General features: G+C 45.3%; 1 protein-coding gene across 3 annotated transcripts in view; it reads left to right on the top strand.

Annotated features, from left to right (window-relative positions):
• The first annotated feature begins 129 nt into the window (after nucleotides 1–129).
• Casc1 (cancer susceptibility 1) overlaps nucleotides 130–26728 on the top strand; it is a 38529-nt gene continuing 11930 nt past the window's right edge. The window contains exons 1-9 of one of the 3 annotated variants that reach the window (XM_021164350.2): nucleotides 130–310; nucleotides 2912–2929; nucleotides 6034–6115; nucleotides 8293–8384; nucleotides 10738–10839; nucleotides 17158–17295; nucleotides 19447–19593; nucleotides 21215–21318; nucleotides 22404–22740. In XM_021164350.2, coding sequence (XP_021020009.1) covers nucleotides 308–310; nucleotides 2912–2929; nucleotides 6034–6115; nucleotides 8293–8384; nucleotides 10738–10839; nucleotides 17158–17295; nucleotides 19447–19593; nucleotides 21215–21318; nucleotides 22404–22740 — 1023 coding nt within the window. In that variant the 5' untranslated portion in view covers nucleotides 130–307. Of the gene's footprint in view, nucleotides 311–706; nucleotides 716–2911; nucleotides 2930–6033; nucleotides 6116–8292; nucleotides 8385–10737; nucleotides 10840–17157; nucleotides 17296–19446; nucleotides 19594–21214; nucleotides 21319–22403; nucleotides 22741–26728 lie in introns of those variants that run through there. The other 2 variants (XM_021164351.2, XM_021164352.2) reach the window with 2 other exon arrangements.

The raw sequence follows: 26728 nt of genomic DNA, 5'->3' as shown, positions 1-26728 counted from the left end.
GGGTGGGACTACAGGCAGAAGTGTATGGGACTCGAGGCCGCTTTCTTTGCTGGGGCGGGGCATCAGGCGGAAGTGGGCAGGATTAGGTAAAAGCCGCGATGTGGGCGTACCTTATGTGGGAAGTGTGGCTTGTGTAACCAGTCTACGACTTGGGCAGGACTCACCGGAAGACTACAGTGCGATTGCGCAGGCTGTCCTTCGCAAAGCACTGTGAGTTGTGAGTGGGCGTGGCCTGTCGTCTTGACAACCGTGAGCGTTCCTGCTCTGCCAAGTTCACTTTTCCCTAGGCAAAGTTCCTGCTTCTGTCATGGTAAGCCAGGAAAGTGAGGGAGACAGGAAAGGGGCAAGTGCGGATTCCACTTCAGCGCTGTCGAGGGAGGGCAGGCAGGCAGGCGCAGTGCGATCCAGAGGTGGCGAGATCCAGATCTTTGCAGTGACCAAACTTTACTAGCTTCCGGTGATGTACATTCCCACTTTGGCTCTGACTGCAACTTGTCAGAAAAGTTTTCATTCCAACGCAGAACAATATGGAGCTAATTTTGTGTGTTGTTTCCCATTCTTCATCAAGAGATCATTTATTATCACACTCGTTGAGGGGAGATTCAGAGTGCATTATTTGTGTTTGCTGGCTGGAAGCCAGAGACACACAAAGGAGAATATGACAGCCCTCCTGCTCTGTCAGTTAAGCAGAGTATCAGACACAAGCTTTACCAAGGTAACAGCTGGTGTATCTAAAGCGGAGTAAACAAGCTATTAAGGGTGGGAGAGAAGAAAAGAGTGGTGCTTTTCAGGCTTTTAAAAGATATAAGTATGTATTTTCTGTAAGTGGTGGGAAGAAATGGGTAGTGAAGGCCTCCCCTGGCAAGACCTCCAATGGGTCATAAGCCAAGTTAAGACTGCTGGCAAATTACAAGAACAAGCACTTATTTGCTACATCGAAAGGTAGACTTAATTTCTTTTTTCCTATCTGCATAGCACTGTTTCTCAAAGACTTCCAAGCCATTTGGGGCATTTATTTAAAATGTAGATTCCAGGAGGTCACAACTTCAAACCTAACTGTATCATGGGGCTTCCAGGAAACAAAGTACCATAAACATGTTTGCTTAAACAGCAGAAACTGCTTACCTCACCGCTCTGGAGACTGAACATCTGGGGTCAGGGTGTCAGCATAGGGGCAGGGATTTATTCAGATCTCTCTTCTACTTCTAAATAGTTCTTTAGTGTGTAGCAGTGTAAACTCTTTTTTTTTCATATGATGTTTATTTTCTTCATGAGGGTCTGTATCCAAGATTCCTCTTTGTAACCTGTACCAGCCGTATTGAGCCAGAGGCCTGTCCAGTTCCAGTATCAGCTCTTCTTAATTTGGTGAAATAATTACAGACCCTTTTCATAAGCAGGTCAAACGCTAACACAAGAAGTTAAGATTTTAGTATATGAATTTGAAAATGCATAATTCAACCTCAATCTAAGGAAGTATACAATGCAGGAAGGGAAGCAACTATACTGTAAGTCCAAGAGGACAACTTTCTCAAAAAGCTTGTCAGGACATCCTTTGCCACTTGAATGTTGAAAAGTTTTACTACTGATGGCTCTTATGTTTATGTGAAGGATAAAGATAGGAGTTTCCCCACACCTATTTCATGTTAGAAATACTAGTGAGGGATAAAAAATGTGCCCATCATCTTTAGGATATGCTATTTGAGAGGGATATTTACATAACCTGCCATACAGTATTTGTTTCAAGATGGAAATATGTTAACAATGTGTCAGGGAATACTACAGCCAGGATAAAAACTATTTGTAAAAATCACATGAGAGCAAAGCCTCCCTTGTCGCTCTCTCCCTGATGAATATTTGTGGAGAAAATCTCTGAAATGTGTGCACCTTGCAGGAAGATGTGTTCTAAATCTCATTTACTGTGTGCCAAATTTGGCCCTGGCATTTTAGAATGATGTTCCCATGGCTTGAACCAGCCCTTCCTATGCGTAGCTCTTCAGATATGTAAACTGTGTAATTTATACTCACATGGCCTCTTACAGATTCTTTACCAGAGAGCTGATGGGCACACAGGCCTGCTCAGGAATTTACGAATAGTATCGCCGGAAATACCTGTGCTTGTAAATCAGTATTGAAGGACAGAGCTTTCCAAAAAGAGCAGACTGACTGTAAAACATGAGGCTGGGCAGCCTTCACTTCGTTAATTGGCAAACTTGAAGAAACGGATTCCCTCCCCATTTAAAAAAAAAACAAAACTATCAACCTTATGTAATAGAAAGGTTTCTTTTAGACAAATTTGCTACATCTGCAAATTTGAAATAGTACCAATAGTCAGTAATGCGTGGAGATTTAGGGAATCTTTTCAACCAGTCCTTTTTTAGCTTGCTCTCCTATCATTAGACTCTTTGATATAGGAAATAGTATTGACTACCTCAAAAAAGATGCTTCGTGAGAAATCTTGTGGGTTTTTTTGCCTGTGTTTTCAGTTTGCTCTGATTTATTTCTTTCTTTCTTTCTTTCTTTCTTTCTTTCTTTTCTTTCTTTCTTTCTTTCTTTCTTTCTTTCTTTCTTTCTTTCTTTCTTTCTTTTTTTCTTTTCTTTTTTTTGGTTTTTCGAGACAGGGTTTCTCTGTGTAGACCAGGCTGGCCTCGAACTCAGAAATCCACCTGCCTCTGCCTCCCGAGTGCTGGGATTAAAGGCGTGCGCCACCATGCCCAGCTCTGACTTCTTTTTATAGTATCTTTTCAGTTTAAGGTAGCCAAAGAGTCACAGAAAAGTTTCAGTGGAGGCACAAAGGAAATTCCCTTGGGCTCTTCTCTAGCTTCTCCTAATTAATGTACTTTGTGATGCTCTGTTGAAAGTATCTGAATACTGTTTTAAAATGTGTCAATTCTTTTGTTTCCCAACTTTTTAGGCTCCCAAATCAAAAAAGGTATGTAGAAATTATGTTTTCAAAATAAATAGTTTTATGAACATACTGTACAAATGAATATCTTTTGGAATTTTATAATAATTTTCTAGTTAGTTATAGTTTACTGAATTTGCTACTCACCTTTTAGATAATAATGTTATTTACATCATTGGATAATTCTTCATAGTTACAGATGTGTTTCCCATTTGATGATATTTCTAGTTTGAAAACATACGTTATAGATCGCATTTAGTGCTGACCAGTGTCTGGCTTTGAGGCTTCACCTTTTTCTTCTACTGTAGAATATGTTAGGTTAGTCCTTCCTTTTATCTATTTCAGATAAACATAAGCCATAGTTACAGACCTCCTGTGACTAAAACAGGACCTTCAGCTAGCACACTTGTGGTTTTCTGCTTTTGTTTGTACAGTGTACAAACTGAGGTTGAATAAAGGAGATGCTACCCTTATGTCTGGGAGATCTTTTTCTCCTCTTTGCTTTGTAGATTGATAACTTTAAAGCAGATATTTTAATCTCCTAATTACAGGCCATATTTAGCCTACCAACAGATTATGTTTTACTTGAAAAAAAATTCTTTATTTCTTCTTCTTTTTTTTTTTAATGTCAGTTCTTTAAGTGTGCCATAGTATCTCACACTTGTAATCCCAGCTTGTAGGAGGTTAAAGTAGGGAGATCATGAGTTTGAGGCTAGCTTGGGCCCAAAACAACAACAAAACCCCTCATACATGGCCAGTCCAGTCCCCTCCCAAAGGTGTAATAACACAATTAAAAAGCAATTACCAAAGACATTTGATTTGTTCTGGTCATGACATATGGAAAGCAATCACATTGGTCCTGAGGTCCTATAAAGCAGTGTCTGTAGAGCTCAGCAGAAGCCACCTGCAGGAATGTAAAAGGCATGTTGATCTTTCCACCGTCCTGTCTGTGGTCAGAACCTGGTCTCTGTTGCCTCCCCGACCGCAGCAGAGGCTTTTTATTTATTTTTTAATCTCAGTGGTCTGTTCTCCATAAATCCCACCACCCTCTCTTGAAAAATCATTACATTCAGCCCTCCTACACTATGGTTTCTGCATCCATGGGTTAAACCAAACATAGAATTGTCTCAGAAGAATGACCAGAATGCTGGACATGGTGGTGCTTTCTTGTGATCCCAGTGGCAGAAGGACCACAAGTTCTAATGCAGCCTCAGCTACACAGTGGCCTTATCTCAACAACAACAACAAAGATAATGGGTGTTAGAGAGATGGTGCTATGGTTAAGAGCACTTGCTGCTCTTGAAGAGGACCTGGTTCCCAGCATCCACATGGTGGCTCTCGATTGTATGCCTCTAGTTCCAGGGGATCCAACACCTCTGTGAGCACCAGGCATACATTCAGACAAACACTTATTCACATACAATTTTTTAAATAAATGTGGTAATACGGAGCATGCCCCGTGTATCTCGGAAATCCAGAAGAAACACTTTGGAATGTTTGGGTGATAAAGATTTGTAAAATCACAACTGCAGTGACTATGTCAGACTTTACCATGAAGCAATTCCTGAAGCAGTAAATATGGCTGCTGCCGAGGTCCGGAATGGTAGAGTTTAATGTGTAAGAGAGGATATATGTAGGTTGCCTGCAAATACTGTGGCTTTATGTATGGATTTGAGTATGTGGAATTTGCCTTGCCTAGGGTCCTGTAACTAGTGTCTGGGGCATGCTAAGGAGTCACTGTCTGCTCTGTGGGTTCTCAACACATCTGCAAATGTGCTTTGGTTGTAAGTCTTGGATCATATCGCATATGTACATGTTTGAGTTTTATAGACATGTCAAGGCACACAACGTGTTGGCCAGAGGACTACTTACGGGAATCCGTTCTTTCTTCCTACCCTGTGAGCCCTGGAGATTGAACTGAGATTGTCAGCCTTGGCAACAAGTGCCTTTACCTCCTGAGCCACCTTGCTGGCCTGATGTTATTTACTTTCAGCCTGTGAGCTATCCAGGAGCATGTCATCTGGGGATTGAACCTAGGGCCTTGTGTGCGCCAGGCAAATCCTCTACCACTAAGTTGTAGTCTCCAGCCCATATCACATTTATTTTTGTGTCCGTAACATTTAGTGCAGTGCCTGATCTATTATTGAAATTGAATCAATGTTTGTTGAATAAATGTGTGGAAGCCCCTGAATTCTAGTCAAGCCATTTGGGCTCTTGATAGTTCAGAAGAGATGCTTCTATGAGTGTGTTGTGTGCGGTCTGTGTTCATGTGGCCCTTACTAGGATGCATTGCCTTGCTCTCTCCACCTCAGCAGGAGCTCCAGCCTTCTACTCCATCACCTGCTTCCTGACTCCTCTGTGCAGTCTTCCCAGAGCCCCCTGAGTTTGCTGTTCTTCCAGCTCCCTAACTTGCGACCGCATTACCCTCTTCTTACATGCCTTCTCCTGAATGTAAAGTCTTTGAACACAAGTTGGACTACCAGTTGCTTTGTAGACTTGATCCCTGTAACTGAAAATAATCTCTCCTCCCTCCAAACTTGCAAAATAACTGAAAGCCTGTTGGTCACGGAAATGTCTTTGATGTTGATGGTCTGCCATTGTGGCTGTGTTATGGACTTCTACAGATTGGAAGCTCAAAGCTTACTTCAGTCACACATTCTTGCCAGTGTCATCTCCGCTGTGGAGTGTTGGGTGTGATTGTTTTTTCTTTCTTTCTTTTTTTTTTTTCCAGACTAATCCATGTAGTACCCAGAGTCTGTGCTGCCACGAATTAGCTGTCTTGTCTATTGAATTTACTGTACATAGAATTTGGTTTCATAAAAATCAATAATTGTTTTCGTAATTGGTATTTTTTAAGATTTATCTTTAAAATGTAGGTATCCTAGTGCAGGCTTGTGTGATTTTTATCTGCCACCATGAGGGCCTGAAGAAGCCAGAAGCAGGCACTGAGTCCCCTGGGGCTAGAGTTGCAGGTGGTTGTGAGCTGCCTGGCATGGGCCCTGGTAAGAGCAGTAAGTGCTCTCACCTGCCCAGCCATCTCTCCAGCAGCTCATGACTGCTGTTTGGAGAGGCATTCTTAAGTCACGTGGGAGCACGCTGACATCCTTTTTAACGTTGTGGTCTTTGTTAAGGCTCCCAGTAAGAAAAAGATGACCAAAGCTGAGCGACTGCGGCTGATGCAGGAGGAGGAGGAGAGACGCCTGAAGGAGGAAGGTACTGAGTGCCAGGCTGGATCTCATAGCTCAGAGCATTAGCCACGGGTTCACACCCACACAACCACTCGGCATTTCAACAGGCTTTAATTTTATCAAGGATTCCTACTACTTAGAGCAGACCACCAGTGCACACAGCCACTTCTGAGTGTGCACTGAAGTCATGCTGCTGCCAGATAGAGTTCAGAGCTCAGTACAATTCTGCTGATCTTTTGATTTTTTTTTTTTTTTTTTTTTTTGCCCCACACAATATTTGGGCCGTATTTAAATTAGCCAAAAAAAACAAAAACAAAAACATCATTGCTTCTGAGAAATTCAAATTCAGGAGATCAGCCCATGTTTTTGTCTGCTGATTTTATCTGGCCTACCTCAAAGTGTTTATAATCTACTGATGAAAACAGGCACATTGGTGCCGACTGTGTGGTAAGTGTCCTGAACCTAAAATTTATTAATGATGAAAAGCACACACTAGCAAAAGCTAAATACAACAGCCTGACTTGTTTTTTAACCCTGGGTTTGTTTGTTTTTTTTAAAAAAGGTTTATGCTGTTTATTTTTGGTTATGTGTGTGTTGTGTGTCTGAACATGGGTATGCACAAGTGAGTTCAGGTGCCCCTGGGGGCCAGAGGCGTTGGGCTCCTCTGGATCTGGGTACAGGAAGTTGTGAACTACACGATGTGGGTGCTAAGAACTAAATCTGTGTGGATCGTCTGTGAGAACACTGCATGTTTTAACTTCCTGAACCTAGTTTCTCAGTGTTTAACAATATATCTTTGCTAGTTAAAGTAGAAATCCCATTCACTAATATTAAACAGTAATAAAAAGAATCGGCAAATCACATCACTAGAAAGTGCTTTGTAAAGACTGGGTGGCCCTGGAGGTTACAGTTATTAGAATTCAGTATCTGTAGATTTATATTCAGGGGTTTTAAGGACTCCGTTGACTTTTAATGTCTATTTGCCTTTTGTAAATAATAAAGCACATTATGTTGTTTGCTAATCGACTTTTATAGGGTTGTTTTTTTATTGAGGGACACTCATGCTTTGCCATGCATGTAGAAGTCAGAAGACATGTGTGAGTCCTCTTCTTTACAGGTGGGATCTGGGGAGCAAACGTGGGCCATTAGATGACTGGAGGGCGCGGGCCTTGGCCATCACACCAGGGTCTAATATCCTGGGCTTGGTTCATGTTCTTAATCATAGACCTTATAAACATGGATATACTTATTTTATGTGTACGAGTGTTTGTCTGCATCTGTGTCTGTGCACCACATACATACAGTGCCCAAGGAGGTCAGAAGAGCGCAGTGGATCCTCTCAAACTGTTACAGATAGTTGTGAGCTGCAGTGTAAGTCCTGGGGATTGAGCCCAAGTCCTCTGCAGCCAATGCCCTTAACTGCTGAGCCACCTCGATAGAGTTGATACTTCACATTTTATTTTAAATAGTGAGAGCAGGGGAAGCTTACAGTAATGGTTTTCTGGCAGTATTGATGCCAACTGTAGACTTTTGAAAACCTTATTTCCCCTTAATCAGCCATGATGGAACTGCTACACAGCTTAAAATCATTATTGAATTGCTATTGCTTTATTTTATTCTCTCTGTCTCTCTCTGTTTTGGAGGTTAAAGGACAACTTGCAGAACTTGCTGTTCTCTCCTTCCACAGTGTGGGTTTCGAGGATTGAACTCAGGTTGACTTGGTTGCAAAACCCTTTACCCAGTGCACCTTCTTGCCAGCCCACTATCAATGTAATTTTTTTCTTTAGATTTATTTTTATCTTAAGTGTTTGCGTGTTTTGCCTGTACATATGTCTGCACACCATGTGTGTGAGGTGTCCTTGGAGGCAAGGCAAAGGCAGCAGGTTTCCTGTAGCTGGGGTTACCACTGTGGACCCCTCATTATCAGAAACTGAGTCACGTTCACCTTTAAGCTGATGGATATATTCTTTGTTCAGAGCACTGTTTTCAAAAGGATGCCTTCGACAAGGATGTAATGTGTTTGATTCATTAGGTTTCTTGGCTGGAAAGTGAGTGTTTTCTCATCTCTGCCACACAGTAGAGGCTGTGACCTCCATAAAAGGTTCTGCTCTGTGTTAGAAATACTCAAGAGGAACTCCAAGAACTTAAAACACTGTGTTTAAATCCCTGCAGCTGATTCTTGATTTCTTTTTGGTTCTTCAGAAGAGGCGCGACTGAAATTTGAAAAAGAAGAACAGGAAAGGCTAGAAATACAGCGGATTGAGAGAGAGAAGTGGAGTCAGCTGGAAAAGAAAGTAAATAAGGATGAGTGTCAGCGGGGCTGCCACCCACTCCCTGCACCCGGCCCTAGCAGAGCTGCAGCCGTGCCTTGCCCCGTCGTCATAGCTGCAGCTGTGCCTGGCCCTGCATTCACTGCAATGGGGCATGACTTCACACGGGTTATCAGTTAGAGAAGTGAACATCATTGATCTGTTTGCTTGGGGTTTTTTTGTTTTATTTTTCCAAACAAGGTTTCTAAGGGTAGCTCTGATTGTCCTGGAACTCTCTCTGTAGATTGGGCTGGCCCCAGACTCACAGATCCGCCTGCCTTTGCCTCCTGAGTGCTAGAATTAAAGGTGTGCGCCACCACCACCTGCATTTTTCTTTTTTAAAACAGGGTCTCTCTATGCAGCTCTGGCTGTTCTGGAACTCTGTGTAGACCAAGCTGGCCTCAAACTCATAGAGATCTGTCTGCCTCTGCCTCTGCCTCTCAGGTGCTGGGATGAAAGGCGCATGTCACCATACCTGGCTGCACTGGCTTTAAAGATTTCTTTAGCGTCTAGCTTAACAGAAGACACCAGGGTCCTTATGTCAGGGTCAGCATTTTGTCTGTTTCAGCAGAAGCACGTGAAAGGAAGCTCACCTCGTACAGAAATGGGGGGAAGATGACGCGGGGCTGGGAGATGGCTCAGGTGGGAAAATGCCCGAGCTCTAAGCTCCATGGGAAAATCAGGTGACCTGGCTGCCTACAGATCCAACACTGAGAGGCTGAGACAGGTGGATCCCTGAAGCGCATGGCCAGCTAGCCTAGTCAAACTGACCGGCTTCCGTTTTAGTGAGAGATCCTCCCTCAAAACATAAAGGAGAAGGAACAAGGAAGAACATCTAATGTCAGCTATTGCCTGTGTTTGCGTGTACACACCCCCACATACATACATACATACACACACATCCTGTGTGTGTACATGCACACACACACACATACACTGTGCATGTGTACACACACACACACGCGCACAGTTCACATGTGCTTGTATCCACAAAGTGGGAAAGCGTCTCCCTAGCTTTCAGATCATTGTGGTATTCTTGGATACTGCACCTAAGCTATACACATGGCAACTGCTACTGCACATGGCGACTGCTGCTGCTTCTTGCTTTTTGTGACAGAACTGTGTTTTGTTGCTGAAGCTAGAGTCAAACTCCAATCTCAAGTGGCCCTCCTGCTTCAGCCTCCTTCGTAGCTGCGACCACAGGCACGTCCACCTTCCCAAGCTTAACACGTGAGCTTCTTGATGTGGAATCTGAGGCTACATTCATGAGCGCATGCCCTTGTTAGTGGTACATACCTATCGGCAAACCAAGCATTGCTATGTGACAAGTGTTGTTTTCTTAGAAAGTATTGAGTCAGTGATTTATTTACCTCCAAATGCTGAACTATCTTATTATCCATTGTCAAACATCACAAACGTATTAGGCATGGTGGTGAATGTCTTTAATTCCAGCCCTTGGGAGGCAGAGGTAGACTTGTTTTCATAGACGTTCAGCCAAACCTACATAGCGAGACCCCCATCTCAAAGAAAAGCAATATTGTAGCCAAGCATAAAGGTGTACATCTTTAAGCATTTGGGAGGCGGGGACAGGCAGATCTCTGTGAGTGTGAGGGCAACCTGGTCTACAAAGCAAGTTTCAGGACAGAGCTGCTGCTGCACAAAGAAAACCTGTTGTGGGTGGGGGGGGGGGAGAAAAAGAAAAAAAGAAAAACAATCAATATCACCTATATTTGTATCATTGCCAATCAAGCCGGAAGTTTTAAAAAGATTTGCTGTTCATTGGATAGGTTTTTTCTTTCTTTTTTTTTTTGCTTGAATGCTGAACCTTGTGGTTCCAAACAAACGTCTTGATGTTTCCCCTTGACCTGCTGTGTTCAGCTGATACACTCTTGAGAGCACATCTTCCAAAACACTCAGTTATACAGATGATTTCTTGGAACACTGTTGCCTTTGATGTATAGAGGAGCACTTCATGCCTCTTCCGTCTTATCGCATAACGTGAGAGCACGTGATACTTAGGGTTAGGACCCAGTGGATTAATTCTGCCCTCTCTTCATCAAGGCGGTCTTGCCTGCAGCCACCACCACCGCTCATGGTCCCACACCCTAACTAGTGTAGTGTGGGACCACTGCTCTGATCCAGGCCAAGACAACTAGAATTGTATTATCTCGCACGCACCATAGGGCAAATAGTATCTCTCACATTATGGACCTTTAAACATCTGAAGAGCCCACTCTGAAGCTACTGTTTCAGTCAGCATTAGCAGTTTTATTCAAAGTAACAACTTTCTTCCAAGAAAGCCAAGCAAGAGCAATCAATGTGCCTCCTTCTGTGGCAGGACCTAGAACGAAGAAGCCAAGAGCTTGAAGAGCTTGCTCTGCTCGAGGGTTGTTTTCCTGAAGCAGAGAAACAGAAGCGGGAAATTCGAGCTCTGGCTCAGGTGAGGTGTTGCTTTCCTCTCTCGAGCTCATACTTCTGGGATCTCGGGGGAACTATAGGCTGGTACTAATTTTTATCCTGGGAAATCTTATTAAGGAAAAAGCTCCAGGCTGGTGAGATGGCTTAGTGGTTAAAAGAATGCCCTGTTCTTGTAGAGAACCTGAGTTCGCAGCATCCATTACAACCACCAGGTACCACAGTTACCACCAGTTATCGGGGTTGTCTAATGCCCTCTTCTGGGCTCTGCAGGCACCGCACACTCAGGAATACAAAAATAAAATTTTAAGAAATCTTCAAAAAATACCTCATTTGACACATATATGGCACATATATGACACATGTGTTCAGGGGGGAAATGGATGCAGTTGTAGAAAGTTTGTGTCAGTAAAGGGACACCTGGAATGTTCACAGTCCTCCACTGTTCACTTGGAAATCTCCATGATCCATTGGATTATGCCCTAGTACATTCCACTTTGTGTGTATGGACTGGGAATGTGTGTGGAAACCCTGGAGCAGGCATCTCTCTCAGCACCATTTTCTCATCTGGAGGGGCATACGTCACGTCTGAGCAGCACTTACACGAGGGGCTTATGTCATGTCTGAGCCACATTTACAAGAGGGCCTTACGTCATGTCTGAGCAGTATTTTGGCAACTTTCCAAGTATGCAAGCTATTCATGATCATACCTGTGTGTTGGTCCCTCTGTAGTAATCTTGGATGTTACTACTCTCACTGTTTAGGAGTACTATCACCTGAGTCTCTGGAAGGTGAGAAACCAGTAGTATGGATTCTCTTCATAGCTCTGCCCCACAGCCCAGCTCTCCTCCCTCCTCAGACTCCCTACTCCCTGAGGCATAAAAGCATTGAAGTCATCCTGGGGAATGGCCCAATGCCCTCCAAGCACCCAAGTGACAGCGCAGCCCCACTTCCAGGCACAGGTGGAATGACTGAGCCTGGAGAGGAAGCCAAGTCCAAAGCCAGGATAGGCTGAAGGCCAGGCCTCCCAGGCCTCTCACCACACAGAGACTACAGATGTGTTCTGGAAGAAACTCAACTGCTGCATGGCAAACAAGTGGCAGAAAGACCAGGATAACAGCCCACCACCCAAGGTCTAATAGGCCAGGCTAGCCTACCACCCAAGGTCTAATAGGCCAGGCTAGCCTACCACCCAAGGTCTAGCAGGCCAGGCCAGCCCACTACCCAAGATCTAGCAGGCCAGGCCAGCCCACCACCCAAGGTCTAAACCAAGACCTACTCCAGAAAAAGCCAGCCCGTTGCCCCTAAGCCAACGCCTAATCCAGAGGACAGCCAGGTTCTTCATCTCTGTGAAGACCAGGAGGCAAGGAAGCCATAGAAGCAAAGTGTGAAGCTGGCAGAGGCCTTCTCAAGAAATTCTTGTCCTTAAAGAATCCATGTGCATTAGAAATAAAATCTGTGGGGAGCTGAGGATTTGATCTGCATCCTTGCCCGAGCAAACCAGGAGCACCTCGGGTTAGTTCCTGTGGCCCTGGGGCTAGTTAGCAGATGAAGGCTAAGACCCATTGGCTAGTTGGTTGACTGACTGCAGCTAGTGAAGTTGTTCTCTGTGTCTCCCTCCCAAAAGTCTGGCAAATGGTGTCTAGTAACAGCTCTGGCTTTGGTTCCCACTACTTGCTGTGGTTCTGAGACCGTCCAGTTTGGTGAATCGTGGTTTGATGTGCTCTTTGCATAGATAAGGTGTGCATGGCCTTCCTAACCTAAGAGACGTTTCCTTCCCAGCGTTCTGCTCGGGGATGGTTTGCCAGGCTGGAAGCAGAGCTCCAGAGACTCAGAAGCATCAGGTGTCCAGGCAGAGCTTATCCCCAAGTCCACGGGTTTTGTTTTATTTTGTTTGCTTTTTTTTCTGTTTCCCTGTTGCATCTGGGGATTGTGGGGACATTCTCTTCTGGATTAGAAGTCTCTGGGTTTGACTTTAGCTGAGTTTGAACAAATGTTTTGGTCCAGAAGTGTAGCAGGGAAGTGTTACGTGTTCGAGTGTGTCAGGCAGAAACGCCACTGACTTGAGTGGGAATAGGGATGTCCCCGTAAAGATGTTCCCAGCGTTTGAGTGGGTGAGACAGGAGAAAATGAACCTTAGGTAAGATTCCTAAATGACAGGCAATCATGGGTCCATCTGAAGCCTGGAAGCCCATCTCTCAGTGCCTCTTCTAGGATTCCTTTAAGTTGAACTGATGGGACATAACCTTGGGGCCCTACCAAGACTCCATCTGTGCTACAGAAGGGCCTAAATGCTGGGGTTGGTGCTGGCTGCCTGAGTTAGTCAGAATCTGGGATGTGCATTCGACCTAAAATTCCACTGGGAACTCCACCCAGTCTCATGACTAAAGAAATGGGTGAGTCTTAAATAGATCAAATACATTGAGATTACAGCAGCCGCCATGAGGAAGAATCCCTTGAGTAAGATCACTTGCTTGATGGGAATTATACAGAATTAATTTTAAGAATAAACAAGTCATAAATTAGCATTCAAGCTTTGGAAGCTGGGTGAGTCACTGGAGAAGTGGAGCCCTCAGACCTGTGGCGGCTTTGTCTACCTTGTGGCTTGGTTGAACTCAAATGCAGAGCAGTGCATAACGCTCTCTGGCCCTGTCATCAGCACCTTGGGTAAAAGAACAGCAGTGTTGGGAAACTGCTTGTTTTGTTGAGCCCTAACTAGAGAAAGGAATTTACAGCTGTGGAGAAGTCCTTCCTTTGGGTGCTTTGCTCTCTGCTGCAGTGAAGTAAGACATGGGAGGTTTATACAGGGGAAAGGCAGAAAGCCCCAGGTCTGCATGTGTAACAAGCCTCAACTAGCATTTGGTCTTAAGCAGACCTTGTACCTCTTCCCTGGTAGATGACGGTGATAAGACATGAAATTGAATACACGGGCATCAGAGCTAATGCTTAGGGCAGTAATCAGAGAGGTCAGTCAAGAAGGGCAGGCTGGCTGGCTGGCTGGCTGGCCTGTGTGTGTGTGTGGTCTGTCTGTCTGCCTCTGCTCCAATGTGTGATGCCCCTGCCTCAGCCTCATAAGTCCTGGCCTCCTCCATGCGTGGCTCCAGTCTTTTCTTAGTTCATTCAGATATTTTGTACAGTAGAGTCGCTTTCTGTAAATACACCACGGTGTTTGGAGTCTCTCCTGCACGCCCTCAGCGGCAGGCCTAATGTTAATGAATACATTAAGGTAATCATAAGACTAGGGTAAAACTTTCCATCATCGGGTGTGTGATGTGTAATGAGGTGAGAGGTCAGCACTGTAGGTGGCTTGTCTCTCTGGCCTAGTGGCCCCCTGTCTTTACACAGGGGGAAGATGGCTGAGATCAGACAAGAGTCTCCTTGAGTGCTACTCCTGTGCTTTCCATGCAGGAAGACTGAGGATATAACAGCAGTGAGAGTGTTACTCTGAAGTGTCTCCATTGGGGAGCATTCCTGGAGAGATTCCTATTGACAGAGGGATGTATTTATTTATAATGAAACAGTTGAAGGTGTTAAATACGGTGGCCCTGGCCCGGCCTTGTTTTCCCGATTCTTCCAATAAAGATGAAGGATGGACAGTTGGATTGCCTTACCAAAGATGCTATTGATGTTGAAGAGGAGACTCTAGCTTTGACAGTGGCCTGACAGTGGGTGAGATGCTCCCACACGGTACCACACGCAGCAGACGGAAGGCATTGGTGCTGCAGAGATGACTTGTTAAGGTTTATTTTGGGGTATGTGTGTGTGTGTGCCGCAGACCCTCTGGGTCCCTGTGTCTGCGTGGAACACTGGGGAAACTAACTATACAGAATTAATCTTAAGAGGCATTTATAATAAAATATTAAAAGAGAGCTCATAGATCCATACACCAGACTAACGCGGGTAAAGAGTATGAGAATGAGAGCGCCAAAACTCCAGGAGGAGAGCTTCCTTGAAACTCTTTGCCTCATGAGTGGCTTTTAGGCATCACTGCCTGTCAAGCTGACTCGACCGGAGTGCTGTGGCATGTGTGTGCATGTGTGTGAGTGTGTGTGTGTGTGTGTGTGTGTGTGTGTGAGAGAGAGAGTGTGTGAGTGTGTGTGTGTGAGTGTGTGTGTGTAAGTGTTTGTGTGTGTGAGAGTGTGTGTGAGTGTGTGTGAGTGTGTGTATGTGTGTGAGTGTGTGTGTGTGTGAGTGTGTGTAAGTGTGTGTGTGAGTGTGAGTGTGTGTGAGTGTATGTGAGAGTGTTGAGTGTGTGTGTGAGTGTGTGTGAGTGTGTATGTGAGAGTGTGTGAGTGTGTGTATGTGAGAGTGTTGAGTGTGTGTGTGTGTGTGAGTGTGTGTGAGTGTGTGTGTGTGAGTGTGTGTGTGTGTGTGAGTGTGAGTGTGTGTGTGTGAGTGTGTGTATGTGAGAATGTGTGAGTGTGTGTGTGAGTGTGTGTGAGTGTATGTGAGAGTGTTGAGTGTGTGTGAGTGTATGTGAGTGTTGAGTGTGTGTGTGAGTGTGTGTGAGTGTGTGTGAGAGTGTGTGTGTGTGTAAGTGTGTGTGAGTGTGTGTGAGTGTATGTGAGAGTGTTGAGTGTGTGTGTGTGAGTGTGTGTGTGTGTGAGTGTGTATGTGAGTGTGTAAGTGTGTGTGAGTGTGTGTGAGTGTATGTGAGAGTGTTGAGTGTGTGTGTGTGTATGTGAGAGTGTTGAGTGTGTGTGTGTGTGAGTGTGTGTGAGTGTATGTGAGAGTGTTGAGTGTGTGTGTGTGTGTATGTGAGAGTGTTGAGTGTGTGTGTGAGTGTGTGAGTGTGTATGTGAGAGTGTTGAGTGTGTGTGTGTGTGTGTGAGTGTGTGTGAGTGTATGTGAGAGTGTTGAGTGTGTGTGTGTGTATGTGAGTGTTGAGTATGTGTGTGAGTGTGTATGAGTGTGTATGTGAGAGTGTGTGAGTGTGTGTGAGTGTGTATGTGAGTGTGTAAGTGTGTGTGAGTGTGTGTGAGTGTATGTGAGAGTGTTGAGTGTGTGTGTGTTTATGTACATGAGTATCTATAGATCAGTATCACATCACAGTGTAAATAAGTGCAGCACATGCTTGGAGACCAAAAATTCCATGTGCTTCACTTCTGCAGATTTTGGAAGTGAATCTGCAGTCTCTCTGAAGTGTGTGTTTTCTGAGGTAATGAGCCTGAATTAAAATGTATAGGCGTAGGGCCTGGAGGACGGTTCAGTGTTTAGAAGCACTTGCACTGTAAGCATAAGTACCAAAACTTGGACTCTGCGAGGCCAGCATCCTCTGCAAACACATGCAATCCCAGCTTAGAGAGGAGATGGGGTGTAGGCGATCATTACGGTTTCCAGATTTCCAGCCGGACCTAGACAGGGTGAGCGAGAGGTTCAGAGAGAGACTCTGCCTCAAAAGAAAGGCAGAGGGAGATAATGATTCTAAGGCCCTCTTCTGGCCACGGTATGTAGACATAGATACACACACACAGTAGTAAATAAAATATAAGGGTGTGTCAGGCCGTTTAGTTTAATCGGAAATCATAACTTTGGAGACAATGCAACTGTGAGAAGGCCAGTGGGAAACTCAGCATTGAACAGGACATGACGTTAAGAGTTTAAAATAAGCACAGCGTGATGACATGCAGAATTTACGTGGACAGCATGACGAGAGGGCTCTGGGAGCGCCCAATGGCAGCCATCAGTCAGAGGGAACTGGAAAGCAAACTGCTCACACAACCTCAAAACAAATGCACGAAAGTACACAGAATTTGTGTCCCAGTGAATGGTGGAGACTGGAAAGTATTTAGATGGAAAGGACCCTAACGGGCTAGATATGTGGTGCATGCCTTTAATCACAGCATGCAGGGGAGTCTATGTGAGTTCAAGGACAGTCTGGTCTACACAGGTGTTCCGTGGCATCCAGGACTGCAGAGTTAGACTCGGTTTCCAAAAGGAGAGAGCGTGTGTGGAGGGAAGTGGGGAGACTGCTTATTTGAGTTCGTTTCTTTGGTCATACAGTTTATATCATTACTGCTTGTGTACATTGTGGTGTTTAGGTTGAGGCTTCAGATTTCAAACAAAACAAAACAAAACAAACAAACAAAAAACAATTTAGGGACTGGCAAGATGGCTCAATGGATAAATGTGCTTGCCGCCCAGCCTGGTGACCTGAGTTCAAGCCCCAGGACCCACTTGGTGGAAGGAGTGAAATGGCTCCCGCAGGTTGTTCTCTGACCTGCAGATGCACATGGTAGTGTGCACATGTTCCCTTCCCCAGTCAAACCTGCAACTTTTAAATGCCACTTTGCTCTTTGGTTGTGTTTTCGTGACTGTGACCCTCAAGAATTTGTATCCCCAGTGGAAGCACTACACGGAGTGTGATGGGAGCCCCGACCCTTGGGTTGCCCAGGAAATGAACACGTTCATTAGCCTGTGGGAAGAGGAGAAGAACCAGGCCTTTGAACAAGTGATGGAGAAAAGCAAACTGGTGCTGTCGGTAAGTCCTGAGCCGCCTGACTCCACACCCAGTGCCAGTTCACAAACACACAGGGCTGTGCTGAGCCCTGCCTGCCTGTGCTTCCTCACCTTACAAAGCTGAGCATTTCCTACTCAGTGGGAGACCTGTATTCCCAGCTGACTTCTGTTGCTATGGTGTGGGTTTTAAGTGTTCCCCTAAGGCCCAGTGCTGCTGTCTGGTGAGTGCTGGGATTTTTAGGAATTGGGAAATGGCTTCATTAGAGTGTGTTCGCAAGGGAATGTCGGGATCCTCCCAGGGTTAGAACTTCTCTACTCTGCCCTTCCCTCCTTTTCTTCCTCTTCCTCCTCTTCCTCTTCTTCTCCCCCCCTCTTCTCCCTCCTCCTCCTCCTCCTCCTCTTTATTACCTTTTAAGTCTCCCTGTGACAGTTTTAAGCCTGTTGCTGTGTCTTGTTCATATTTACCTTCTTAGTGAAGGTAAAAAAAGGCCACAATATTCTAACTTCTGTATCTGCAAATAAGATGGGTAGACTCATGTAAGAAAACATACTGAGGGAAAAAATATAAGTAACTTTAACTATATTATCTCATTAAAAAATATGTGAAATACTTTAGGCCATGGGAAAACTCTGGAAGCCATTGGAACTGCAGATGGATACTCTACAGTCTGCCTGTGATTGCTAGTGGCTCACAATCCTTTACAAGCACGCACAGAACAAAGCCGCAGTAAGAACAAAATGCACTGGAGTGCCTAGAACCTCAGACTATGAGTGACAGGAGCAGGTACACTCTGCAGAGCACCAGACTTGCATCGTTTCTAGCTTGTACATATCCGACGAGGTCTCTTAATCACAAACAAGTTGGAAGTTACACTGAAAGGATGCGCGAGCGCACAGCAGCACAAGGGGTGGAGAGATGAGAGAGCAGCCACCCATGACAGTGAGGGTCAGCCAGGGATGTGGAAAGGTGATTGGAAGTGAGCAGAAGCAGTTTAAAGCAGCACTGTTGGTAGTCACCCAGAACTGACAGATAGAAATTCTCTTAATTCATGATGTCCAACAAAATCAAAAAAAAGATACAGACTTAAAACGCTATTGATGCTTACACACACACCTAATGTGTATAAAACCCCCATACACTCACAAACACACACAATCCAGGCATACACACACACATTTACATATGCACACATGCAAATACACAGACAGAGAGCAAACACATACACCCTAATCTGTATGGAACCCCAAACACACTAATATGTATCAAAATTCCCTGACACACACACACACACACACACACACCCCAACTAATTATCTATTTCTGGACATCAACTGGGTATGTAGAGTTTAATGCTAGTGTTAACTACCCAGAGTTAGCATAAGCCCCTGTGTGTTAAGGGTTTGATCCCGCAAGCCTCTGCATGTCTGCCAAGCATCCCCAGGTTACCTGTACCTCCGAGCAACCAATTCTAAACAGGACTCCCTAAACTCTCTCCGCGGATGAGACATTCTGTTATAACGGCCCACCAAACAGAGAAAACTGGGACTTGTGTTTGGTATAAACCTCCAGATGAAGACGTGCACAGGGCACAGTGTGTAAGGAAGGTTGCTGTGGTTTCCCGAGTTCTCTGGGTGCTTTGCATGCTCAGTGGCTTGCTGTGTTCACCGACCGGAAGAGTCTCTGAACCCCATCATTAAGGGAGTTTTAAGGATGTATCAGGATAAAGTCATCCCTCAGGGCTGAGGAGCAGTGAGCGCCTCCATCCCCTGTCTACTCAGGCGCCCTCCTGTCCTCCAGAGAGCCACCACACTAGCTTTCACTCAGACACAACTAAGGTGGATCATTATGAAAAGTAAAACCAGTTTCTTCTATCCCAGCATGGAGGAAAATCCAGTCTTGTTCAACAATAACGGAAGATCAGCTAACATGACACCCGCTGGTCTCAGCTGATGAAGCGGCGGCTCCTCTCTGCGCTGGCCGCCGAGACCTCCGCGCCTGTGGGGTTGGACACATACGAGGGAATTCTTTGGGATAGATGTTTTCTTTCTCTGTGATCTTAAGTTACAGAAGAAGGAAAGGACACCTTCCCTTGTTCTGCAGTGACAGGCCGGTCCCTTTCCATGTCCCTTTAACTTTTTCCAGGTGCGTGATGTGATATTCTTTATATTTCAGTTGATTGAAAAGGTGAAGTTAATTTTACTGGAAACTCCGACATATGAGCTGGACCACAGGACTGTCCTGCAGCATCAAGGGTCAATTCTGCGCCTGCAGGAGCTGCTCAGCCTGAAGATCAACGTGGCCACAGAACTACTTCTTCGAGTACGGGCAGTATCTCTCTTACAGCACTAACTTTAACAGGCTGCCTTCAGCAGTCTTACTGTATGTCCTGGTCCACTTAGGTCTCTAAAACCTTTCAGTATTCAGGACAAATCAAGGAGATGAAGGACCCGTACTTCTGTGACTTAACAACTGTTTATATTTTATTTTCTAAAGAGACAAAACATTATCAGCCAAAAGCTCGTTTTCCTTATATTTGCCAAAGTTCACTGAATTTATTATGAAAAAAATACTTTACAAACCAATATGAGATAGCTGATGATATAGATCACAATTACTGACATTCTAGTTTTCTCCAGTTTTTATTTTGAAAGTACTATATTTAAATATGAGACTTAAAAGACAGTACCATGAGTCCCCATCTGGGCTCTCTAACTTTGCTATAATTTATAGAGAAAAATCAAAAATTTAAATGTATCATAACATTTTCTTTGTCTCTCTTTTCTTTCCTTGCACCATTCAAAAGTTTGTGTGTTACACATTTCATCCCCAAAAATCTCACCAGTGATGGAAACATCCAAATAACTAAGCCAGCGAGCTCCATAAAACTCACAGGGTCAACGTCCTGATACGTGGCCCAGAGTCTAATTCTCCCATGAATGTGTTTTATAAACTTTAATCTTGTTGCATTTCTGAAGAATCCTCAGAACACGGCCTACAGGCATAGATTGCGTTCAGCCATTTTGCCTGGGTTCCTTTGGTTTGGAACCGTCCCTGGGCGGCCTCGCTGGGCGGCCTCGCTGGGCGGCCTCGCTGGGCGGCCTCGCTGGGGTGCAGTCTAAGTCTAAACAGTGCTGCAGAGTGCTGAGCTCACTCCTGCTGTAACAGGCCCGCCACACTCTTGCATCTGCTGTGCGTATTGTAAGACAAACGGACTAAGGGAGTGTGTGGGTTGATCAGTGACTAAGATGTTTACTAAGAGAAAGTACAGTATTTTTCTTCTTATTTTATACATTATGTTGTGGTTGAGGTAGAGACTTTGGTACAAGCCAGCCCTTAGTGCATCAGGAAAACTGGGGGAACTGGGGAAACATTGCTGGGTAGAGTACTTGCTAGCATGCTCACTTGGCACCTCACAGAAATGAAAGGGATTCAGGACATAGAGGAGACATATGAAGACAGGGAAGATGGCCAACGCCAGGTCTGGGCACAGAGAAGGAAAGAGCGAGCTGGGTTACCTTACTGCAGCTGATCTTTTACTGTCTCCTGTGTAAGTGTGCATTTGCACACTTGGGTACCTGTGCATATGAGGCTCAAAGTTCACCTTGATTGCTAAGGCAGAGTCAACTGAACCCAGACCTCTCAATAGCCAGCTTCCTCCAGGAATTCCCATCCCTGCCTCATTAGGCTGATACTACAGGAAGCCCCCCACCCCAGGCATTGACAGATGTTTGGGGGACTCAAACTTTAGTCCTCACACATGGCAGTCACTTTAACCAGTGAGCCATCTCCTTGGCCTCTGAAGTATTATTTTCCTAGAAAGATCATGCACCATTTACCCAGATTATTCTTTTAATAACACAAAGAATCCAGTATACCAGTGATTGTGTACCTTCCCAAAGCTGTGAGACTCTGTCAGGTTCTGTTGTGTTTTCTCCTACAGCAAGCTAGTAACTTAGCAGACCTGGACACTGGGAACATGGAGAAAATCATCAGAGATGAGAATGTCACCCTGTACGTGTGGGCAAACCTCAAGAAGAATCCAAGGTACCTCTTCCCCACTCCATAGATGCCAAGGCTGGCGCATTTAGTAGCTTGGCTTGCAGTTTGAACATCAGTTCCTGTAGAAAGCACTGAATCCTAGTGTCTAGAGCAGGCGTGCATGCTCCAGTAAATGCGTGCCTTTGCTTGCTGCTCACACAAGTGGTGCGCATGTAGGAAAACCACTGTGCATAAAAAAACAAACCTTAGGAAAGAATCCTAGGAAGCCTCCTCCAACCCTTACCTGTGCCACAGCTGGCCTTGAACTGCTGTATCCTCCTGCTTTAGCTTCCCCAGTGCTGGGGTTCCAGGCCTGTGACATCACTCCTGGCTCTGAGCTTCATTTTTAATATGCCATAAAAGGAGGGAACAAAATATTTACCAAGTTGTACTTTCTACAAAGTGTGGTTTCTATTGACTTCAAGGCAGTGTGTCAACTTCTTTGCTGCTGACAATGCCGCACACAGAATCATAAAGGAAATCCCTCTATACAGGAGAGGAAGCTGGCATGCTCTCCCACAGTAGGGACAGGCAGGTTTGGCTTTACTCTAATAAAGACAGGAGAGGATTGCAAGGAGTTATTCAGTGGCCGGCTGGCTACACTTAGATGATAAATCAAAGCATGGCAGACACTGAGAGGATATTTGGAGAGTCCCCAGGAATAAGTCAGTAGTTTCAGTGACAGATTCTTCTGATCGTGAAACATAGTCACACACATGGAAGGGTCATTCGGACCCTCTTAGAGTTCATTCAGGGAGGCCTCTTCCCCCTTCATTATGCCAGAAAAAAACCAAAGCTGCTGCTGACCCCTGGTAAAGTGAGCAGCAGTTGAAACTGTAACCAGTCAGATGTAGAGACAGAAAGATGAGGCCCCTGGGAGGAGCACTGAGAGGCCCCTCGGGAGAGACAGAAGCTTCTGCTGGGGACAGGTGTGGGTCGGAAGCCAAGAGTGTCCTGAGAAACACTGGCTCCCAATGCCTCCGAACACCAAAGGAGGGGCATTAAAAACAACACCCTGTTCAGACCCAGCGTGAGGACTCGGCTGCCCCTCTTGCTCACCCTCTTGGCTTCCATCTATTGATTTCTGGCAGGCACCGGAGTGTGAGGTTCTCAGAGACACAAATTGGATTTGAAATCCCAAGGATCCTGGCCACAAGCAATGTTGCTCTTCGGCTTCTACACACACGCTATGACCACATCACACCCTTGTTCCCCATTGCCGTCACTGAGCAAAAACAGAACACCGAGGGAGCAGAGCAAGTCAACGGCAAGGAAAGTATAGAAAAGGCCATGACTGAAGAAAAGCTCTTTACTGAAGAAAAAGTTACCAACGAAGATGAGCAGCCCAAGGCTGAACAGGAAAGAGAGCTCAACTTGGTCCAAGAGGAGAACAAATATGAAGCTATAGAGAACACTGTCTTACAAAGGGTAGGATACTCTGTCAGTCAGTCTGTCTGTCTGTCTGTCATCTGTCTACATTCCAGGATAGGTAGCCCAAGCTGGCCTCAAACTTACAGCAGTCCTCTTGCCTCAGCCCTTCAAGGGCCGGTGACTGGCCTGACTCGCTTTACCCAGGTTGACATATTCTCAACAGCTCCTGGTCCACCCTGTGCAGTAAGCATTGGCAGGTCCCTGGAGGTATTCTCAAGATTTTTCCTGAGCAAGTAGAAACCATTTAGAAGCCTCTTCCTTGTCTGTGCCCTGGCTGTTAGTGTGTCTCTCTCCCCTCTGTTCAGTAGTGCTTGTAGAAGCAGCGGCTTCAGCCTCAGGCTCAGCAGTCTCATGGTCCATTGGTTGCTGCAAAGCCTTGATGCCGGGGTATGACTGCTTGATGCTGGGGTATGGCTGCTTGATGCTCATGTCCTTCTAGGCAGCTTGCCCTTAAATGCAAACTTGCAGCAAATGCTTGTGCAAACTGGAGGGGTTCTTTTTTATTTTTAAATTTAATTTAATTAATTTATTATTATTATTATTATTATTATTATTATTATTATTATTATTATTATTATTTTGCTGTTTCTCCAGTACTGGCTTTCTAAGACTTGGTCTCACTATGTATATCCCTCACTGACTGGGAGCTCACTCTGTAGACCAGGCTAGCCTAAAACTCACAGCTCTGCCTCCCAAGCGCTGGGTTAAAGGTGTGTACCACCAGGCACAGGTACTTGGATACCTTAACCCTGTCTACAGGGCCTAGGGAGCGATGAATCAGGACACTCAAACTCCACCTCTGACCCGAGCCCCTGTGCACGCACCACTGAAAATAACCAGGCCCCTGCCTGTGGTGGCTTCTGCTGATTTTCTAACCATCAGGATTTTCAGGGTGCGTTTTATGTTAGAACAGCTTTGGACTTGGATAGTCCTTTCTCAGCTTGAAGCTGCTTTTGTTGCCCCAGCCTAGGGGATTTCAGGGAACCCCAAAGCCTCCGCAGGAGCGCATAAGACAAAGCGGTGCATGGCTTTTATTGGTTCACTTTCTTTAAGTGTGGAAAGAGTTAAGGAATAGACCCCGTGTGAATTTGAAATAAAAATGTGAATTAGACCCTGAACAGCTCAGTGGACAAAGGTGTCTGCAGACCTAAATGTGTCCCCAGGGCGTTTATGGTGGAAAGAGAAGACTGGCTCCTGAAAGCCATCCTGGAGGAGGCAGTGTGTGGGTGAGTAGGAGGCCAGGGGAAGTGGTCCCTGAACCAGCGTCATCTCAATGTAAATAAGAATTTAAAATACAATAAAGGAAATGGGGTTTACGTCGAGCATCACAGGAGTCGCAGTCAGAACAGAGCAAGTGAACCGTCATCACTGACTTGACTGACAAGAGACTCTGCAGCGTTCCTGGCCTGTCAGGGTGTTGGACGATTCTCCACTCTGCATCAAGTGGCTTGATCATAGTTAATATTTGATGTAAATCTACCAGTGTCTTACATAAGAATTGCATTAACTTAAAGACTGCAAAATGACAGAACTTAGAATTAGAAACTGTAATTTGAACCATCGGTTGAATTTGCAAACTAAAGCATTCCATCTTGTATCTAGGGATCAGTCAGGGTGGCCTCATGGAGTTGCAGTTTGCCATTCTGTTAATGTAGGTCACTTAGGAAACAGTTTTCATAAAACAGTGTTGGTTTTAGTTGGTGGGGTTGTGTCCATGAGTGCAGTGTCAGGGGAGGCCAGGGAGGGCATAACAGCCCCTGGGGCTGAAGGCACAGGAGTTTGAGCTGCTTCATTCAGGCTCTGAGAAACAACTCAGGTCCTCTGGAAGGACAGCACGCGCTCTTGCCTGCTCCGAGCAATCCCCGGATCCTGGACATATTTTACATTAAAATCTTAAGCCTGTGAATTCATAACAACAGCGGCAGGACCTGTGTGTGTTAGGGTCTCACACCTGTCCCAGCAGGCGTTTGACTTACAATCTGAACTTGGAAGGACCAAGATTAATCCTGACTTAGTCTTAATGGCCTTAGAGAATGTGGCTAACTATGCCTATCTGCTTTCTATTATCGTTGAATGCTGCCCTGGGCAGATTCCAGTTGGTGTGACGATTGACAGAGCATCCTGTGGCATACCCAGATAGATAATCAGAACCCCGAAGCAGGCAGTTGCCAGGAGCCTTATACGCTTTCCCAGAGCTTGTGAAGGCGGGCTGGGAGTTGGGACGGGAAACACTTTACACTGAGAATGTGGGAAGATGAGAGAGGGGCCATTTCCAGGAGGCCCCCTCTCAACACCTTAGGCATGCGTGCTGTTGCTGTCATACCTCCAGCCCGACAGCACTTGACATGGTAAGGAGTATGTGTGTAGGATTTCCACAGAGGCAGAAGTGCCCAGGCAGGATCGGAGTTAGAGCCTTTGATGGGTGGGGTCTTGCTCTCTGTTGCACCCCACCCTCACCCCCACTTGTCCCAATTTTCCGTTAATGGCTCTGAGAGTTTTAGCATAGAGGGGCTGCCACCCTCCTCACCTGTACCTTTAGACTCACCCCTTTCCTCGCCAACATTACCTAAAGCCCTCTACCCCCTCACTATGAATCTAAGCAGTGTGAGCAGTGAACACAACCAGCCTGGCTGTTTCTGTCTTAAAATGCCAATGCAGTTCAGTACTTTTGGATCCAGCCTCATTCAGACTTTTAGGAAATCCTATGCCAGGATATGACATCATCAGCTTCTAGCCTAGTTCCCAGGACGATGACTCCTCCTCCTCCTCCTCCTCCTCCTCCTCCTCCTCCTCCACTCTGAAGCCTCATGCTGTACCCTGTCTGAAAAGCCATACACTCCACTGATTTCTCATTATTGTCTTCTACCAAACTTCCATCCGGACAGCCACTGAGCTCTGCTTACAGAATTCTAGGGCTCCAGTGGCCTATAGCTCTAGGCTGTTTCCGTATTCGCCCCAAATCAGTTCCAAAGCTATGGTCACGCGCCCAGGGTGCTCATGGTGACAAAGCTGTGATCACGCGGCTAGGTTGCTCGGTGACAGCTATGATCATGCGGCCAGGTTGTTCGCGGTGACAAAGCTACGATCACGTGGCCACGATGCTCGTGATGACAGCTATGATCACGTGGCCAGGTTGCTCGCAGTGACATCGCTGTGCCTCAGTACTGCGTTTTCTATGTTACTTTCATTTTTCACTGATGTGGCAAATCGCAGACAGAGACAACTTCGGGAAAGAAGGGATTGTTTAGGTTCATGGCATGACGGGATGCAGTGTATCACGGGAGCAGCCGGAGCGCGAGGTAGCGATACACGGGGCTTCTGCAGCCAGACAGCAGAGACTGTGAACGTCCGTGTTCAGCTCTCTCTTCTCTTTCTGTTTAGGTTGTGACATCATCTCACAGAATCGCAAGTCCATGTTCAGGGTGGGATCTAGTCAAGTTGAGAGTGAAGAGTAATGTAAATTGAAAATTCTCTGACATTAAATGACCATGTAGGTTTCTTTTTTCATGAGCTTATTAAGAAGTTGGCCACTAGAGGGCTCTTAATACCGCCTCTTAATTAATTTGAATGGCTTTTAAAAATATTGTAAATATTTAAAAAAATATTTAACAATAAAAATATTTAAATGTTTAATATATTTTAAAATACCATAAACATTCTAAGTTGTTTATAGCACAACATATTTAGAAAGGGCTAATTTGAGTAGAGCATAATTATGAGAAATTATTCAAAGTAGAACATTTAAAATAGTAGTTTCAAAAATATTTTACTACCCTGAGGAACAAGCAGATACATGGACATGGGTCTTTGAATTGAAAGTTAAGTTTCGAAGTGTCTCATTAAGGGACTGAACTGGCCCTGGGTCAAATCCCCAGTCCTTCCAAAAGAAAAACTGAACAAGCATGCATAAGAGTAAAAGAAAATTCCACATGTACACTCAAGAGCATGCATGCACACATGTGCATGCCTGAATGTGTATACACAC

This window comes from Mus caroli, chromosome 6 (assembly GCF_900094665.2).
Source record: "Mus caroli chromosome 6, CAROLI_EIJ_v1.1, whole genome shotgun sequence".
Classification (NCBI taxonomy): domain Eukaryota; kingdom Metazoa; phylum Chordata; class Mammalia; order Rodentia; family Muridae; genus Mus; species Mus caroli.
Note: the sequence above shows the minus strand (reverse complement) of the source record. Positions and strands in the feature narration are given on the sequence as shown.